The 17,900-nt window shown below is 42.3% G+C and overlaps 1 protein-coding gene across 1 annotated transcript in view; it reads left to right on the top strand.

The window, feature by feature from the left end:
- The window catches only part of PKD1L1 (polycystin 1 like 1, transient receptor potential channel interacting), a 186,103-nt gene that overhangs the window by 91,038 nt on the left and 77,165 nt on the right, over positions 1-17,900 (top strand). Inside the window, exons 27-32 of the mRNA XM_033194210.1 lie at positions 5,832-6,044; positions 6,890-7,117; positions 9,496-9,606; positions 9,722-9,879; positions 11,505-11,605; positions 17,668-17,860. Coding sequence (XP_033050101.1) covers positions 5,832-6,044; positions 6,890-7,117; positions 9,496-9,606; positions 9,722-9,879; positions 11,505-11,605; positions 17,668-17,860 — 1,004 coding nt within the window. The remainder of the gene's footprint in view (positions 1-5,831; positions 6,045-6,889; positions 7,118-9,495; positions 9,607-9,721; positions 9,880-11,504; positions 11,606-17,667; positions 17,861-17,900) is intronic.

Genomic DNA, 17,900 nt, shown 5'->3' with positions numbered 1-17,900 from the left:
AAATGTGATTTTCCCTTAAGAATTCATCTGAATAGCAAAGCCCATCTCAGATATTTTGAATATAGAAATTTGGAATCCAGTCCAGGAGTGGTGGCTCACACCTGTAATCCCAGCACTTTGGGAGGCCAAGGCAGGCGGATCACAAAGTCAGGAGTTCAAGACCAGCCTGACCAACATGGTGAAACCCCGTCTGTACTAAAAATATAAAAATTAGCCAGGAGTGATGGTGTGCATCTGTAGTCTCAGCTACTCGGGAGAAATACTCTACTGAGACAGTAGAATCGCTTGAACCCAGGAGGTGGAGGTTGCAGTGAGCTGAGGTTGTGCCACTGCACTACAGCCTGGGGGACACAGCGAGACTCTGTCATAAAAAGAAAGGAAAGGAAAGGAAGGGGAGGGGAGGGGAGTGGAGGGGAGGGGAGGGAAGGGGAAGGGAGAAAAGGAAAGAGAGAAAGAAAAAGAAAGAAGGAAAGAAAGAGAGAGAGAAAGGAAGGAAGGAAGGAAAGAAAGAAGGAAAGGGAAGGGAATGAGGGAGGGAGGGAGGAGGGAAGAAGGAAAGAAGGAAGGAAGGAAGGAAGGAAAAGAAAGAAAGAAATTTGGAATCCCAAAGTAGAAATGGATGAGAACACATTCTGTCCATGCTATGAATACTTTCGGCGAGGGGCTTGTTCTTTATTGGTAACACATAGCATTGGATTTTCCCTTCGTCACATCTTCTTTTCTTCTTGAGTCTCTGGCACACTTTCCTCCCTGTCGGCTGATGCCTTCATTGCTGCTTGAGAGATGAGAAGAACACGCGTCATTCTCTCATCTACTTCCAGTCTGTGAATCTAACTGTGGCCATGCTCTGTCACCACAGAAGGAATCTCCAGTCCCTGCACGGGCTTCTCCCTTTATTTGTGTGGAGCTCTCCTCCAGGCTCCCCTCATTGTCCCTCATCTCAGTCTGAATGAAGGGTGCCCCAGCGTTAGACAATGTCCAACCTGCGTGGCTGCAGGTGGCACAGTCCTGCTCCTGCCCACCTTGCCTTCTCCGGAGCTCATCTCTTTTCATTTTCCACTCTTTGCTGCTACTTCCACTTCTCTCTGCTGAATGGTCCTGCACATGCTTAGAATCTCATTTATTTTTTTTAAAAAATCCCTCCAGTGAAATCAAACCTGCTTCCAGCTTCCACCCAACTTTTATGTTCGTCTTCACAGCAGAGCATTTAAAAAGTGAGTTCTGAGCCTGCTCTGGGCTATACTTGTTGTCTCTTATGTATGTGTCTTTTTAAGAGATGAGGTCTCACTGGGTTGCTCAGGCTGCCTCAAACTCCTGGACTCAAGCCATCCTCCTGCCTTGGCCTTCCAAGGACCTGGGACCACAGGTGCGCAACACCACACGTGGCTTCTCATACATTTTAGATCCTCGAACTCTGCCTTCCATCTCCATCTCCACACTGCCGCTGCTCCTGCCAAGGTCACAGCAGATCTCCATCTGGCCAAATCCACTGGATACCCTCTGCTCCCCATTCTCTCCCTCCCAGGGACTTTCTGTGGGGCTCACCTTGCTTTGGAGGACACACTCTTCTCTTGGCTTCATGACATGGTTTCTTGGTTGGCCTTCTTGGCTGACTCCTGTTGGCTCCTCCCATCTACAGTTACGTGGTCAGTGCCTCAGGGCTTTGTCTTGGGTCACCTAGATTCTCTGTCCACACCTCCTCCCTATGTGATCTCATCCACTCCTTCCATTTTACATCCATCTGATAGGGACTCTACATCCTACACCTCCAACCCAAACCTGACTGAAGCACCCCAGTTCGCTCTCATTTCCACATGGGCCGAAACTGCACAGACCCAGCATGGCAGAGTGGGCTCCTCCCCCGACCCCTTCCAACCCCGTGTTCCTCCTACTTTCCTCAGCCCAGGACAGGGCAGCGCCGTCCATGCAGAATCCCATGTTAAAGCCCAGGTGTCACCAGAGTCTTTCTTCCCCTCTCCATTCGCTTATAACAAAGTCTTGTCTGTTCTTCATCAAACACATAGCTAGAATCTTTCTATCTCTCCTGCCTCTACTGCCCCCCACCTGAATCCAAGCATATGTCATTTCTCATCCAGGCTGGCATGTTCTCTCACTGTCCTGTCCTCCCTGCCTCCTCTCAGGTCACCTTAGAATACATGCTACACACAGCAGTCGAGTCATTGTAAAAGCCTGAGTCAGTGAGTGTCATTCTCCCACTCAGCACTCCCCATGGCTACTCGTTGTGTGCGGAATAGAAACCAAACATCTTCTGCACCTGCAGTGTCTAGCTCCTTGTTGCCTTCTGTCCTCCTCTCCTGGCTTTTCTCCCCCTTTCTAGCCGTCCTCCAGGAGTGCTGCCTTGATCCTTTTCCTGCAGTGCCTCCCCTTGGCTTCTCAAAGAGCTGACCTTTCGTTAACTCTCAACACAAATGCTACTTTCTTAGAGACGTTGTCCTAGACCCACCATCTGAAGTCATCCTTCCTGTTACAGGCTGTCTCCTTCAGTATTTTCACAACAGCAACTATCTCATTTATTTATTTATTGCTGCTCTTCCCCTACTGGAATGTCAACTCCCTGATACCAGGGCCCTTCCTCTTTGGTGCAGAAATACCATATACGTGACACATGGCAGCAGCTCAGGAGAAATGGGGAATGGATACAGGAAAGGTGGCTGCATGGCCTGTCCTCCTTCCATCCCTCCTCCCTCCTCACTGAGGGCCGCTCAACTCCAACAATCTCCAGTCTAGGTGGGACAGCATCATCATTCTCCTCTGTTCTGATTAGCTGTCTTCATAAACAACACACTGGGTCATGTCATCTGTTTGTTCAGAATACTACTTTCTAGTAGTTTGAGAACAAAATCCAATTGTTCTTCTTCTTTTTTCATTTTTCAGACAGAGTCTTGCTCTGTCACCCAGGCTGGAGCACAGTGGTGCAATCTCGGCTCACTGCAACCTCCGCCTCCCGGGTTCTAGCGATTCTCCTGTCTCAGCCTCCTGAGTAGCTGGGATTACAGGTGCAAGCCACCATACCTGGCCAATTTTTGTATTTTTAGTAGAGACAGTGTTTCACCTTGTTGGTCAGGCTGGTCTCGAACTCCTGACCTCAGGTGATCCACCCAACTTGGCCTCCCAAAGTGCTGGGATTACAGGCGTGAGCCACCACACCCGGCCTGATTGTGCTTTGTATCATACAAATGGACTTCATCCATTTTTACCTGACTCTCTGCACCTCATTGTGCACGCAACCCAACATAGGCAGCATTTAGGATGCCCTTTATGTCCTTGAAATGGTATGTTTTCCCGTAACTGGAGCAGATTACTTCTTCCCCTGGAAAAAATATTACTTTCTCTTCAAGGGTAGATTCAAATGCCACTTTCTCCATGAAATCTTCACAAAGATCTGAAGGCAGAGTTCATTTTGTTTGAGACCAATTTGTACATGACTTTGTTTTAGCACTTCAACACCTTTGATTTGTAATTTCTTTTTGTACATCTGTCTTCCAACTTTAGACTACTTAACCTCTTACGACACAAACTTAATACAGTTAAGATTTTAGTTGAAATAACGTTAGCTGCTATAACAGATAACCCTGAAATCCCAGAAGCTGAATACAACCGATGTTTTTTCTTCATTCGCACACATTCCATAGCAGGTGTTCAGTGGGTGGTCTCCCTCGTGGTGACTCAGGGACTCTGGCCCCGTCCATCTTGTGCCCCCAACACCTCCACTCTGTGGTTTCCTAAATCAGGGGAATGGCACATGGAGAAGGTATGCTGCCTGTCAGCCATGTGGCCCTGCAGGTGCACACCTCGCTGCATTCACCTTCCCCTGGTGAGCACACATGGCCTCACCTGGGCTCGAGGGACCTGGAAAATGGAATTACTTCCCAGCGATGACCCTACATGAGGCTCCAGAGCACAAATCTTGTAGATATCAAATCATTCCCACCACTGTCCCTCTCTCATGCATCTCTGAACCCCAGGGTCTGCCACAGTTCTTAGTTCAGAGTGGGAAATAAAACCGAACATGATTGTCCTCTTAAAGTGACCATTTCTGATATTTTTGGTCAAAAAAGTGGGCATTGTGAAAGTGGGTATAATATATTCTTTAAAGCATTTGTTTAATTTAAAAACTATTCTTTCATTTTAAGTCCTAATATCCGTGGTAACTACCTCATGTAAAGGGCCTTTAATAGTGGTTTAAATGCATTTCCAAACTAGTGTAACCTTATTGTTGGTGAAAGAACTAGATTTTAAAACGTATATCTAAGCCATTAGATATCATTGTGGTTAAATAAGCATGGCCAATAGAAAACAGAATCTCAATTTCATTTCATGGACACACATTATCTAGCAGTTGCTAGGAGCTTCTAGGGTACAAAGAAGAAAAATATTAGTCTGTGTCTTTTAAGCATCGATGAATGAAGTTGCAAACAGATATACTTCAATAAATATGCTTAGTCCTATGATTAGGAGAATGACAAAATTCTTCACAAACACAAGCAGTGGTGCAGCTGACTTTGTCTCGTGGACATTTGAGGTTGGTTTTAAAAGATATGTAGTAGGGCCTGCTGCAGTGGTTCACGTCTGTAATCCCAGCACTTTGGGAGGCTGAGCCAGGCGGATCACAAGGTCAGGAGTTCCAGACTAGCCTAGCCAGCATGGTGAAACCCCGTGTCTACTAAAAATATGAAAATTAGCTGGGAATGGTGGCGCATGCCTGTAATCCTAGCTACTCGGGAGGTTGAGGCAGGAGAATCGCTTGAACCTTGGAGGCGGAGGTTGCAGTGAGCGGAGATCGCACCATTGCACTCAAGCCTGGGTGACAGAGAGAGACGCTGTATCAGATTAAAAAAAAAAAAAAAAACATAGTAAAGAATCATAGTTTTGTTAGATGTGATAATGGCATTGTGGGCATGTTTTTAGAAAGAGTCCTCATCTGTCAGTACTACACACTAAATTGTTCATGGATAAAAATAATATCTGAGATTTGCCTTTTGCTTTTAAATATTTTTTAAAAGTTGAGTGGAGAATAGAAGAAAGAATATTCAAGCGAATAATTGTTAAAGTTGGGTGATAGGCATATTATGCTACTATACTATTCTCTCTACTTTTGTGTAGATTTGAAAGGGGACTACATTAAGATTTCAGAAAAATCAAGAGAAGTCCAGGCATGTCTGTAGTCCCAGCACTTGGGAGGCTGAGGTGGGAGGATCATGTGAACCCAGGAGTTCGAGTCTGCAGGGAGTGATGCTTGTGCCACTGCACTCCAGCCTGGGGGACAGAGTGAGACCCCATCTCTAAACAGAGAGAGACAGAGAGAGAGAGAGAAAAGGAGGGGGGACGGGGAGAAGGAAAAGAGAGAGAGAAAAGTAGGATGGATTTTGCCAATCCAAACGAGGGTAAAGGTACTGCAGGTGGGGGAATCTCTAGGGCATCAAGAAAAAGCCTCAATTCTTTGGAAACAATAAGAGATTCAGGTGGCTTGAGATAAGAATGCACATAGGTAATGGGGAGGGAGAAGGCTGTGGGAGGAGGTGGGGGCTAATTTGTGAAGGGATTTGCCAAGTGGTTGTTGGGGTTTAAACCAAGTAACCTCATAAAACATAGAGGTCATTTATTTTCCTTTGGTCAAGAGGCTGAATATCAGAAAGCAACCTGTTTCTTAGGAAGTTGGCCAGTAATCACCTAAAGACAAACCTGGACTTAAATCCAGTTCTCTTGGCCCGTGGTTCAATCATTTTAATTCCTTATAATAATCAAAGAGGTAAGAATATATGCATCATACTCCGTGAAGCATTTTATTGACATCTTTTCGGTTCGTGCAGCTAAGCTTAATGAGTGCAGTTCTCATCTTCAAATATACCCGGGCGCTCCTTGCTCAGGGCCAGTCCTCAGGGCCATTTGTCGTTGACAAAGGAGTGAGGCTTGAACTCATCGGTCTCATATCTAGAATCTGGGAACTCTCTGAGCAAGGGAACTCGAAGGAGGAAGGCTATCTACATGAAGAAGGAATTACGGTTATCTCAGATTTATTGTTGGTAAGTCACACTTTTTCTCCATCCATAAAAATACTATTTCCCTCTGCCAGGATGTTAACCTGTATTTGTAATTGCTTCTCAAAACCAAAAACAGAATCAGTTTCTGAAGTACTGTGTTTATTTTTCTGGGTGGCAGTTTGGTATTTGGAGACTTTGATTTTGAATTTTAAGTATTTCATGGTAATATGATAAGGTTTCCAGTGAAACCTTGCTTCTATTTTATCCTTTTTTGTTTTGGTAGGTTTTCATCTGGGATACTTGGGATGTTTGACTCAGAAACATTATTTCTCAGGATACTTTCTGGTTTTTTTTCAGGAATGATGTGAAGTAATGCAAATGATTTATTACACTCAGTAATTCTTAAAGTAGGCCTGCTGATACATAACTGCTTAAAAAGGCCAAAGTTTATTTCATTTATTTCTGCTCTGGTAACTTTGGAAATTGTCTCTGAGATTTTTTAATTTTTACTTTATGAAATGGCCAGTGCTTTCAAGAAGAAGTAAGTGAATAGGCTTCTGGCTTTCCTCTCCTGCCAATTTAGCATCCCTCTCCAGTCTTGCTGGCTTATTTAACTGATGGCTACTGTAACATTTGGGAAATTAGCAAGTAAATAGTCTATCTGAACCTACTAATAATCATCATCATTACTCACGAGTGTTTAAGAACATTCATTGCCTACTTACCCAGCACTGAGTCCTAAGGCCTGCGCTCTTGCTTCCTGCCATCCAATCTAACTTGAGATGGGCTATCTTTTTAACTACTTTTCCCCTCTCCCCTGGTCTGGATTCAAGACAGTTCGGACATTTGTGTTATAAACATCCCACTCCGTGTATTCTGTGTTTCAGGGTTGTCTCCCTTTGAACCACATTAGCACTGGGCAGATGGAGTTCCGGACCCTTTTTCATTACAACCTTCAGAGCTCTGTCCAGAGCCTGGGATCTCTCCAGGTGCATTTACCTGGTGACCTTGCTGGGCACAATCCTGCTGGGGCGGAGGCACAGAGCCCATGCTACATTAGCCAGCTCATACTCTTCAAGAAGAACCCATATCCAGGGCGCCAAGCTCCTGGGAAGGTACAAGCTGACAGATGACCTGCTACTTCTAATGACCATTTCAGATTTGCAGTAATTGGGCTTTAATGACAAAAAAAGAGACTAGGTTGGCATATTTGCACCTGTTTTTTGCATGTTTGCACCCTCTGAGTGTCAAGAGGGGCCACTTAGAACATGTTGCTGACTCTACTCCTCTTAGAAGATTAGCTTCTTCAGAAAACTCCTGGCAAAACTAGATGTCACTTTCATCTGGGTCACTGGGCCCATGCAGTGTTTCCTTGAGGCCTTCTAATCCATTGTCAGAGAACAGAAGGCTCTGGGGAGTTGCAGCATGTGATGCAGTGATGATGCAAGCATTGTGGCCAATCGTGTCTTTGTTTTTTTTTTTTTTTTTTGAGACAGAGTCTTGCTGTGTCGCCCAGGCTGGAGTGCAGAGGCACAAATCTCAGCTCACTGCAGCCTCCGCCTCCTGGGTTCAAGCGATTCTCCTGCCTCAGCCTCCTGAGTAGCTGGGACTACAGGCGCCTGCCACCACGCCCGGCTAATTTTTTCTTGCATTTTTAGTAGAGACGGGTTTTCATCACGTTAGCCAGAATGGTATCGATCTCCTGACCTCGCAATCCGCCCACCTCAGCCTCCCAAAGTGCTGGGATTATAGGCATGAGCCACCGCGCCCAGACAATCTTGTCTTTAGATCAATGAAGATATGGTTCTAACAGCAAATGCGGAGTATACCTGAATGACACTTAAGAAGGGGTTGCTGAGGACATGGCAGTGCTTACCCCCATCCTCCCTGCTCACCGGAGAGGCACAGCTGGGCTGAACCTGCAGGGTGGCCCCTGGCTCCCTGGGAGGTCAGGAGAAACAGGGGACCACAGTGAAAGGGGGATGTGAGGATGGGGAAGTCAGGGAGGATTGTCCCAGCCACTTGGCAATTTTGTAGACATCCACTCGGAAGCTTTGTGAATTACCCCAGGGTCACCGTGAGTGAGTTTGGAAGGCCAGAGAGCAAGGATTCTCTGTATTTCTGTAGCCCCAGAGCCCAGTCTGGCTCAAGTACGTGGCTCATTTGGTGACCCAACAAATGTCTGATGGATGTATGGACAAATTGATGAGATACATCTTATTTTGGTCAAAAAATACTCATCTTTTACAGCATTTGCTTCTTTAAATGGAAATGGAAATGGCTAATCAGCATATGAAAATAATTCAAACTAACAAGCAATAAAAAACACAAATTAAAATGTTTTTTTTTAACCCACAAAAGTGCAATTATTTAAAAACACTTACTGCTTTGTGGAGGTGCAGTGAGTAAACCATGGCGTTTGTCAGTGTGACCTTTTGGAAAGCACTTTGTCAACTAGGCATCCAGCAACAACCTGGCCTACACTGTTACACTTGTAAGAATCTATGCTAAGGAAATGAGAAAAGATTTGTTCAGAGCAAGATGTCTTGTCTTATTTATTTACTCAAAACAACATTATTTATGATAACTCAAATAGAAATGTACCTAAGTGTTCAACATAAGGATAGAGTTCATATACAGTTAATCGATATTATGTCAATCAGGGAATTTTAGTAATTTGGGAAGACTGCAAAAATATAGACAACTGAGGCTGGGCATGGTGACTCATGCCTGTAATCCCAGCACTTTGGGAGGCCGAGGTGGGTGGATCACCTGAGGTCAGGAGTTCAAGACCAACCTGACCAACATGGTGAAACCCCCGTCTCTACTAAAAATACAAAAATTAGCAGGGCGTGGTGACACGCGCCTGTAGTCCCAGCTATTTGGGAGGCTGGGGCAGGAGAATTGCTTGAACCCGGTAGGCAGAGGTTGCAGTGAGCCAAGATCACACCACTGCACTCCAGCCTGGGTGACAGAGCAAGACTCCGTGTCAAAAATATATATATATGTGTGTATGTATATGTGTGTGTGTGTATATACATCTCTCTATATATAGATACAGACGACTAAATTGCCAAATATGTACTCTATTACATAGCAAAATTTGATACTCGACATCCTGAAATATGATTTGTTTGAGCAATGGGACTATAGAAAAGCTGTTCTTCACTCTTCCATATACTTTTCTGTACCTTCCTGATTGTCTACAATGAGCAGATATTTCTTTTGTAATAGCCTTTAAAATAAAAAAAACTTCAAAATACTTTAGAAATATTTAATTTTAATAAGAATGATGCAAATGAAGCATTGTATTCACTCCAATCCTGCCATCCTGACTAGTAAAACTGGTTTATTTTTGTATGCTAACCTCTAATATCAGACATACAATTTTATGTAAGTGTAATACAGTACCACGATACTTTGGTTTGCTGCTTTTCTCACTTAAGTCCACTGCTTGCTGTCATTTGCTCTGAGATGGTCTTTGTTCCCCAAGATTGGTGGAGTTGTGGGCCTCAACCTGTATACCTGCTCCAGCAGAAGACCCATCAACAGGCAATGGCTAAGGAAACCCGTGATGGTCGAGTTTGGGGAGGAAGATGGCCCGGTAAGGAGAGCCTTTCTCGGTATCTCTGCTTCATTTAGGCTCTGCTGGCTGATTTTTAATGTGTTTATTTTACCAAAGGCAAATTTTGCTTAACTTGTTTTCTTTGTGATGACAGGATAATAGGAGAAATAAAACAACATTTGTATTGCTTCGGGATAAAGTGAATCTCCATCAGTTCACTGAACTTTCTGAAAACCCCCAGGAATCTCTACAGATAGAAATTGAATTTTCCAAACCTGTTACAAGGGCATTTCCTGTCATGTTGCTAGTAAGGTGTGTTGATGGTGACAGCTACAATGAGAATGAGATTGGAGTAAGACATATTGTCCTTAGGAATGTTTTGTGAAAAAAAATCAGTGAATTAAATTGTGTTTTTAAAGCAATAATAAAGCTTACTGTTTAAAGAAATTGTTATCTATTCTGCCGCTCAGACAGTAAGCTTCCTGACTTTGGTTTTTGAGTTTGGATTCCTGCTTGTTAACATTATTAGAGTGAGAAGCATTATAATTATTAGTGATAATGCATATACAGTCTCATTTAGAAATCTAATTCTCTCGGCATAGGTCTGAGCTAGATTTTTTTTATTTTTCCGAAAGGAGAAAATGTGTTTAAATTTGTATATCTAAGGAAACTTGATAAAACAATTATTTTTCTCAGGGATGTTGAGTTCACGAGATTTGTATAGGCCCCAGTTAATAAATAAATTACCTGGGAAGGTAATTGACTATTGGGAAGGTAAGTGACTATTGAAAAGATAGTTTGAAATTCTACAGCACAGGTACTAATGGAAACCAACAGTCTGCAGAGTTCGTTGGAGGTCTGGATGGGCAGGGCCTTGATCACTTTCCTTCTCCGAGTCCCCATGTGTTTAGTCTATGTGGCAAAGATGCTCACTGTTCTACTCCTCCTGGTTGGTTAGGTGGGCATCTCAACTACATTAAAGGGTTCTCGTGAACGAGGCTGTATCTTATGCAGACGCTGTCCACACAGCCCTTAGCACACAGTTTAATCTCTGCTTGTTGGCCTGACCTTCATTCTGCCAACTTAGCTAACCATTCGATGTCTAAAAGTGGCTATCTGCTTAGAGTTTGGATTTTAATTTATTTCTTTAAGTCACATGCAGAAAAAGTAAATCAGTTCTGAGGAATTTCTGAGTCTAACTACTAAGACTACTATTTAGCTTTGTGTTGCTATCTTTTATCTACAAACAGGTTATGGTAAAAAGTTAATATAAACATGCAAACATATGTGTGTGTGCTGCAGTGCCCCTCCCTAACCACGTGTAGCCAGTGCTGTTTGTCTTACTCCTACAGACTGTGCTGGCCATTCTTGTACTTTGTTTGCTACTGAAGTGTTTGTTATTTGGTTTGTTTTTTTGTTTGTTTTTGAGATGGAGTTTCATTCTTGTTGCCCAGGCTGGAGTGCAATGGTGCAATCTCGGTTCACTGCAACCTCTGCCTCCCAAGCAGTTCTCCAGCCTCAGCCTCCCGAGTAGTTGGGATTACAAGTGTGAACCACCGCACCCAGTTGATTTTGTATTTTTAAGTAGAGATGGGGTTTCACCATGTTGGTCAAGCTGGTCTTGAACTCCTAACCTCAGGTGATCCGCCCACCTCGGCCTCCCAAAGTGCTGGGATTACAGGTGTGAGCCACTGCGCCCGGCCAAAGTGTTTATTTTTAATGAGGTGTAGGGTGAAAGTGTTATGTGGGAGTTTTTACTAAGAGACCAGGTGGCGTCGTGGAATTAAGCACATTGATCCTTTTTAGTCCCAGGCTACCTCCTTGCAGTGACAAGGATATTTTGCACAAATTGAGTAAACTCTTGATAGAAATTTGACTAAAATCTTTGAGAGAGAAGAAAAAAATTGAGAAATTCTTATTTTGTTTTTATCTCCTAGATTCTCTGAGAAACCTACTCCCTCTGATTTTCTTGTGAAGCAGATCTACTTCTGGGACGAGTCAATTGTGCAGATTTATATACCTGCTGCTTCTCAGAAAGGTCAGTGGGCAAGGCGCCTTCTTTTCCAATTCTGTTGACATGATTAAAACATCCCCTATCACCTTTGTATGTATAGTGGTGTTTTTCTTTATTCATGACAAAAACATCAAAATCCTTTTTCTCTGCTTGCTTATAAACAAACTGCTCCACTGTGGATACCCCACATGGAAACTGCCCATGGTGAGCACCATCCTTGTGACGCAGTGGCTGCTGCTACTCGCTGCCCTGCCAATCCCTCCCCAGCTGGTCTCTCGCGCCTCCTCCTGACCCTCAGGGCTCTGTGTGTGCTCAGGCTGAGTCTTTGCCTACAGCACCCTCCTGCCTTGCTTCCCTCAAACTAACCTCTGCTGAGCTTCCCTGACCGCAGAGTTGACCCAGGACTTCTGAGACGTCTCTGTATCTCACATTATCAACAGGGCACAGGACCCCCTCTGAAGCAGTGTGGGGGCAGAGTGTGAAGTTTGGGGCTCACCCCTTCTCCATGTTCTGCCCCTGGTGGCTTAGGATTCTGAGCCTCCCCAAAAATGCAAGAAACTGAAGCTCAGTGGGCTGAAGTGGCACCCACAGGCAACTCACTATACACGCGCTTTACACTGACTTCCAGAGGCCCTGGCCCTGGAGAGGAGCTGGCTTCTGACTGTCAGTGAGTGGGCCAGACCCATTGTCTCTACATTTTTACTGGGATATAGTTATTTTCCTCTGAGAACCAGCATTTGTTTCTTTTAAAAATGAATCAAACTGTATTGCTCACTAAATTCAAGTTCTCAATGGTATTTTTTAATGTTGCCTTTCGTGTGTTCCTTTTCACAGTTTTTATTGTAATTTCAAGTTGATAGCCTATTAGAAAAATATGTACAACATATACCTGTATCCTTTTCCTTGAGATTCACCATTTGTTGATTTCTGCCTCATTTGCCTTATCTGCATGTGTACAGGTGTGCACACGTGGGTGGGGGATGTTTTTGAGGGAGAGGACAAGCCATTGGAGAGAACGTTGCAGGCCCTGTGACATACCACCCCTAAATACGTAAACATCTCATGAAAACAAAGTCATTCTCTACAAAACTCAGTACCCTAACATAAGGAAAAGAAATCAACATTAATTCAAGAATATCTATTCTGTAATCCACAGTTAATTTTTAAAATCCCCCCAAATGCCTTCTATAGCTCTTTATATTTTTTAATCAGAAGTAGGTCAAAGTTCATGAATGCATTTTGTTGCTGTGTTTTTATATAGTCCCTTTAAAAATCTACAACACCCTCCCAATTTTTACCTTTTTTTTTTTCAGACTTTTTTTTATGAGCTTAGGTTTGTTATTTTCTGAATGTTGTACATTCAGGAAATTGCCTGGCTGTTTCCTCATGATTAAATTCAGCTCACAAATGATTGGCAGCATATTCCATAGGCGATGGTGCTAAGTTTGGTAATTTGCTTGGGGAAGAACCTCCAGTCTCTCCATTTTCCCCTTTGAGAGATGATACTTGTGAGACCATCTTAGTATCTTCTTCCCCTACAAACTGTCACCCCATGATTTTAAGGATCCATGGGTGATATAGGTACATAGAAGGCTACAAAATGGTGATTTGCTAATTCCACCATGAATTAGCTGGCATTCTTCAGTAAAGAAGAGCTTCTGTCTCTCTCTATCTTACTCTTGCTCTCTTGTCTCTATGGTGCATAGCGTTTCTTAAAAATTCAATGTGTTTAGTTCACCTCCATTGTTTTACTTTTTGATGCACAAATTATTCCAATGGGAGCTCCTCCAAGTTGCTACTTGAGGTTTTTTTGACATGACATCACGATCCTCAAGTGCTTCTTTACTTTCTGGGACACCAGGGTGTCCTGGCTTATCCTGTGTTTGGCCAGCCCTTTCTTGGAACTGGCCATGTCCTCAATGAGGCTTGGTTCATTGATGGGAAATGAAATTAGAACACAAGAACTGCACATCACATTTGCTCATTGCTATTGGGGCGTCATTGATTTAACAAGTGTGTGTGTGTGTGTGTGCGCGCGTGTAAAATGAGTTCCTGGCAATGCCTTAATTCAAATGCAACACCCAGGGTTCCTTCTTACATTCTCCCATTGTGTGTTCAGATCCCCATTCTCCTACAGTGAGAATTCCAGTTGCCAAAACATGAGAACTTGAGAGCCAGTTTCCAATGAGCAAAATTCACTTTGCTGTATCCTACAGTATACACAAAATCGTTTTAGAATTAAAGCATCTGTACCCTTAACAATCACAATTCTACCAGATAAAATTCAATATTTCTTTCTAGACTTTTTTGGTTTAGTTTTGACTTTACATTCTTACATGATATATTACAGTAACAGCACATAGTCAAAAGTTAGTCGAATTAATTATTTTCTCTGTGGGGTTTTGCTATACATTTTATATATAGCTAGGTTTACTTTTTTGCATGTACTTAATGCTAAGGCTTACTTTTATCCTTTTGTTTTGTTTTTGTTTTTGTTTTTGAGACAGAGTCTCACTCTTGTTGCCCAGGCTGGAGTGCAATGGCACGACCTTGGCTCTCTGCAACCTCTGCCTCCTGGGTTCAAGCGATTCTCCTGTCTCAGCCTCCCCGATAGCTGAGATTACAGGCATGCACCACCAGGCCCAGCTAATTTTTGTATTTTTAGTAGAGACAGGGTTTCACCATGTTGGTCAGGCTGGCCTCGAAATCTTGACCTCGGGTGATCCACCCTCCTTGGCCTCCCAAAGTGCTGGGGTTACAGGCGTGAGCCACGGTTCCCAGCCCCATTTTTTAACATTAATTTATGTTTTGAATTTGTGAGACATTTGTATTGTTCAGATGTCTAAAGCACATTTAAAGATGTATGTATTCAGAGCTAAATCTTTCAACAGCCTTATTCCTCTACCTTGTTCTCACCTAGTCCTTATAGGTAATTGTTTCCATTTGTTTCCTTTATTTTATTTTATTTCAGTAGTTTTTGGGGAACAGGTGGTTTTTGGTTACATGAATAAGTTCCTTAGTGGTGATTTGTGAGATTTTGGTGCACCCATCACCCGAGCAGTGTACCCTGCACCCTATGTGTAGTCTTTTATCTCTCTGCCCCCATCCTTACCCCTAAGTCCCCAAAGTCCTATTATATCATTCTGATGCCTTTGCATCCTCATAGCTTATCTCCCACTTATAAGTGAGAACATACAATATTTGGTTTCCCATTCCTGAGTTGCTTCACTTAGAATAATGGTCTCCAACTCCATCCAGGTTTCTGCAAATGCCATTGTTTTGTTCCTTCTTATGGCTGAATAGTATTCCATGGTGCACACATACCATATTTTCTTTATCCTGTTGTTGGTTGGTGGGCATTTAGGTTGGTCCTGTTGTACTAGTTTACATTCCCACAAGCAGTGTAAAAGTGTTCCCTTTTCACCACATACACACCAACATCTAGTATTTTTTGATTTTTAAAAATTATGGCCATTCTTGCAGGAGTAAGATGGTATCTCACTGTGGTTTTAATTTGCATTTCCCTATTACTTAGTGATGTAGTGTATTTTTTCACATATTTTTAGCCATTTACATATCTTCTTTTGAGAATCGTCTGTTCATGTCCTTGCCCACTTTTTGATGGGCTTATTTTTTCTTGCTGATTTATTTGAATTCCTTGTAAATTCTGGGTATTAGTCCTTTGTCACATGCATAGTTTGCAGATTTTTTCTCCTACTCTGTTGGTTGTCTGCTTACTCTGCTGATTATTTCTTTTGCTTTGCGGAAGCTTTTTGGTTTAACTGGGTCCCATCTATTTATTTTTGTTTTCATTGCATTTGCTTTTGGGTCTTGGTCATGAATTATTTGCCTAAGCCAATGTCTAGAAGAGTTTTTCCGATGTTATCTTTTAGAATTTTTACAGCTTCAAGTCTTAGATTTATGTCTTTGATCCAGCTTGAGTTGATTTTTTACATAAAATGAGAGATGAGGATCCAGTTTTATTCTTCTACATGTGGCTAGCCAATTATCCCAGCACCATTTGTTGAACAGGGTGTCCTTTCCTCACTTTATGTTTTTGTTTGCTTTGTCAAAAATAAATTGGCTTTAGGTATTTGGCCTTATTTTTCGGTTCTCCATTCTGTTCCATTGGTCTACATGCCTATTTCTATGCCACTGGCGTGCTGTGTTGGTAACTATAGCCTTGTAGTATAGTTTGAAGTCTGGTAATGTGATGCCTCCAGATTTGTTCTTTTTGCTTAGTATTGCTTTGGCTATGTGATTCCATATGAATTTTAGGATTGTTTTGTCTAGTTCTGTGAAGAACGATGATTATATATATATATATATTTTTTTTTTTTGAGACTGGAGTTTCACTCTTGTTGCCCAGGCTGGAGTGCTGGAGTGCAATAGCACAATCTTGGCTCACCACAACCTCCACCTCCTGGGTTCAAGCGATTCTCTTGCCTCAGCCTCCCAAGTAGCTGGGATCACAGGCATGTGCCACCACACCTGGCTAATTTTGTATTTTTAGTAGAAACGGGGTTTCTCCATGTTTGTCAGGCTGGTCTCGAACTCCTGACCTCAGGTGGTCCACCTGCCTCGGCGTCCCAAAGTGCTGGGATTACAGGCTTGAGCCATTGCACCCTGCCTCGATTATTGTAATTTTATGGGAATTGTTTTTCTGATGTTTCTTTTTGGGAAAATAAGCCCGTGCCTACCCACATTATTTCCCCTTATTTCTTACACTCATTTGCATTGTGCTTTTCTTAGTTAAATGACATATTTAGAAATCACTTCATATGTATTTATTCATCAATATCTTTTTTTTTTTTTAACTGCTGTGTGCTTCTCCATTGTATAGATGGACCATAGTTTATACAGCCAGTCTCCTATGTATTCACATGGAAGACTTGCGCATATACTGTATTAAATGTAGTGGGAGGAGTGTATCTTCAAGTTTAATTCCTAGATAGGGTGTTCCTGGGTTGAACAGTAAATGCCTATGTGGTTTTGGTAAGTATTGTCACATTCACCTCCAGCAGTGTCTGACGCTGCCTGTTTTCCCACTTCTTTGCCAACAGGATGGATTTTCAAGCTGTTGAGTTTTGCCAGTCATGTATATAATTGAGAAATGTTCATTTTAATAGGCATTTTATATGAATTAAGTTGGGTATTTTTTTATATATTTAAAACCATTATCCACTTTTTTTCTGTGAATTGTTCATATATGCCCATTTTTGTATTGAGTTTGTTTTTTCTTGATATTTAAGAGCTCTTTATATGTTAGGCTATTTTAAAAATAATAATTTATCCACCATTTCTTGTAAGACTCTTAGATTTTGAGCCATAGTTCAAAATTTATTTCTTACTTCGAAATTATAAAAGAAGTCATTCATGTGTTCCTCAGTGCTTGTGCAGTTTGTTTTTTCTCTTATATTTAGATATCTGATTTGCTAATATTTATTATTATTTTTTATAGCATGAGGTGCCCATATTTTTACAAAGGGCTAATGTCTAGTTGTCCCAACACCATTTATTAAAAAGTCTTGGGGCAATTTTTAAATAAATAGAGTATTAAATACTTTTGCTTCTAAACATAAAAAGTAGGCTAAACATTAAAAAAAAATGATAGGCTAAAACTCCACGGGTAATTGTGCCGTCCTTACCAGAATGGGTTCAGACTCTGGGTATACCGAAATTTCACAGGCTGGCTGACAAACTGGCGAGGAGCAGGAAGTGGGCTTGAATGGCAGCTAAAGAAACTGACTCAACCCTCTTCCATCCCCACTAGGGTCAGGGGGTGGCCTGTTCAGGGTGTCAGGGGGCACTTGGAACATAAGGGATGCTAGAAACACTGTTTTTCTTCCCAATTCTCTACCGTTCCTCAATTCATATCTGCATCCAGGAGCTTTGACTGGGTGGATTTAATCAAAATTTAAATGCTTCAAGGACAGAAAATGTCTAGAATTTGATGCTGTCTTTCAGTTCTTGCTCATCTCTACTCCTTGTCCCCACCTATCTGCCTAGTTTCTCTGCATTTAAAATGGAGAATGCTTTTCTTCAAACCTCAGGTTGTATTTTTAATTTATGTTTTCTCTTTTTAGATGCCAATGTAGGCTATTTATCCTTATTGGATGCTGACTATGACAGAAAACCTCCAAACAAATATTTAGCGAAGGCAGTGAACTATACAGTACATTTCCAGTGGATCCGATGCCTGTTTTGGGACAAGAGAGAGTGGAAAGCTGAACGTTTCTCTCCACAACCAGGAACTTCTCCTGAAAAAGTGAACTGCAGGTATAGACACATTTGAGAAAGAATTTGAGATTTTTAGTAC

Source organism: Trachypithecus francoisi, unplaced genomic scaffold (genome assembly GCF_009764315.1).
Source record: "Trachypithecus francoisi isolate TF-2019V2 unplaced genomic scaffold, Tfra_2.0 Lachesis_group4, whole genome shotgun sequence".
Taxonomy (NCBI): Eukaryota; Metazoa; Chordata; class Mammalia; order Primates; family Cercopithecidae; genus Trachypithecus; species Trachypithecus francoisi.
Note: the sequence above shows the minus strand (reverse complement) of the source record. Positions and strands in the feature narration are given on the sequence as shown.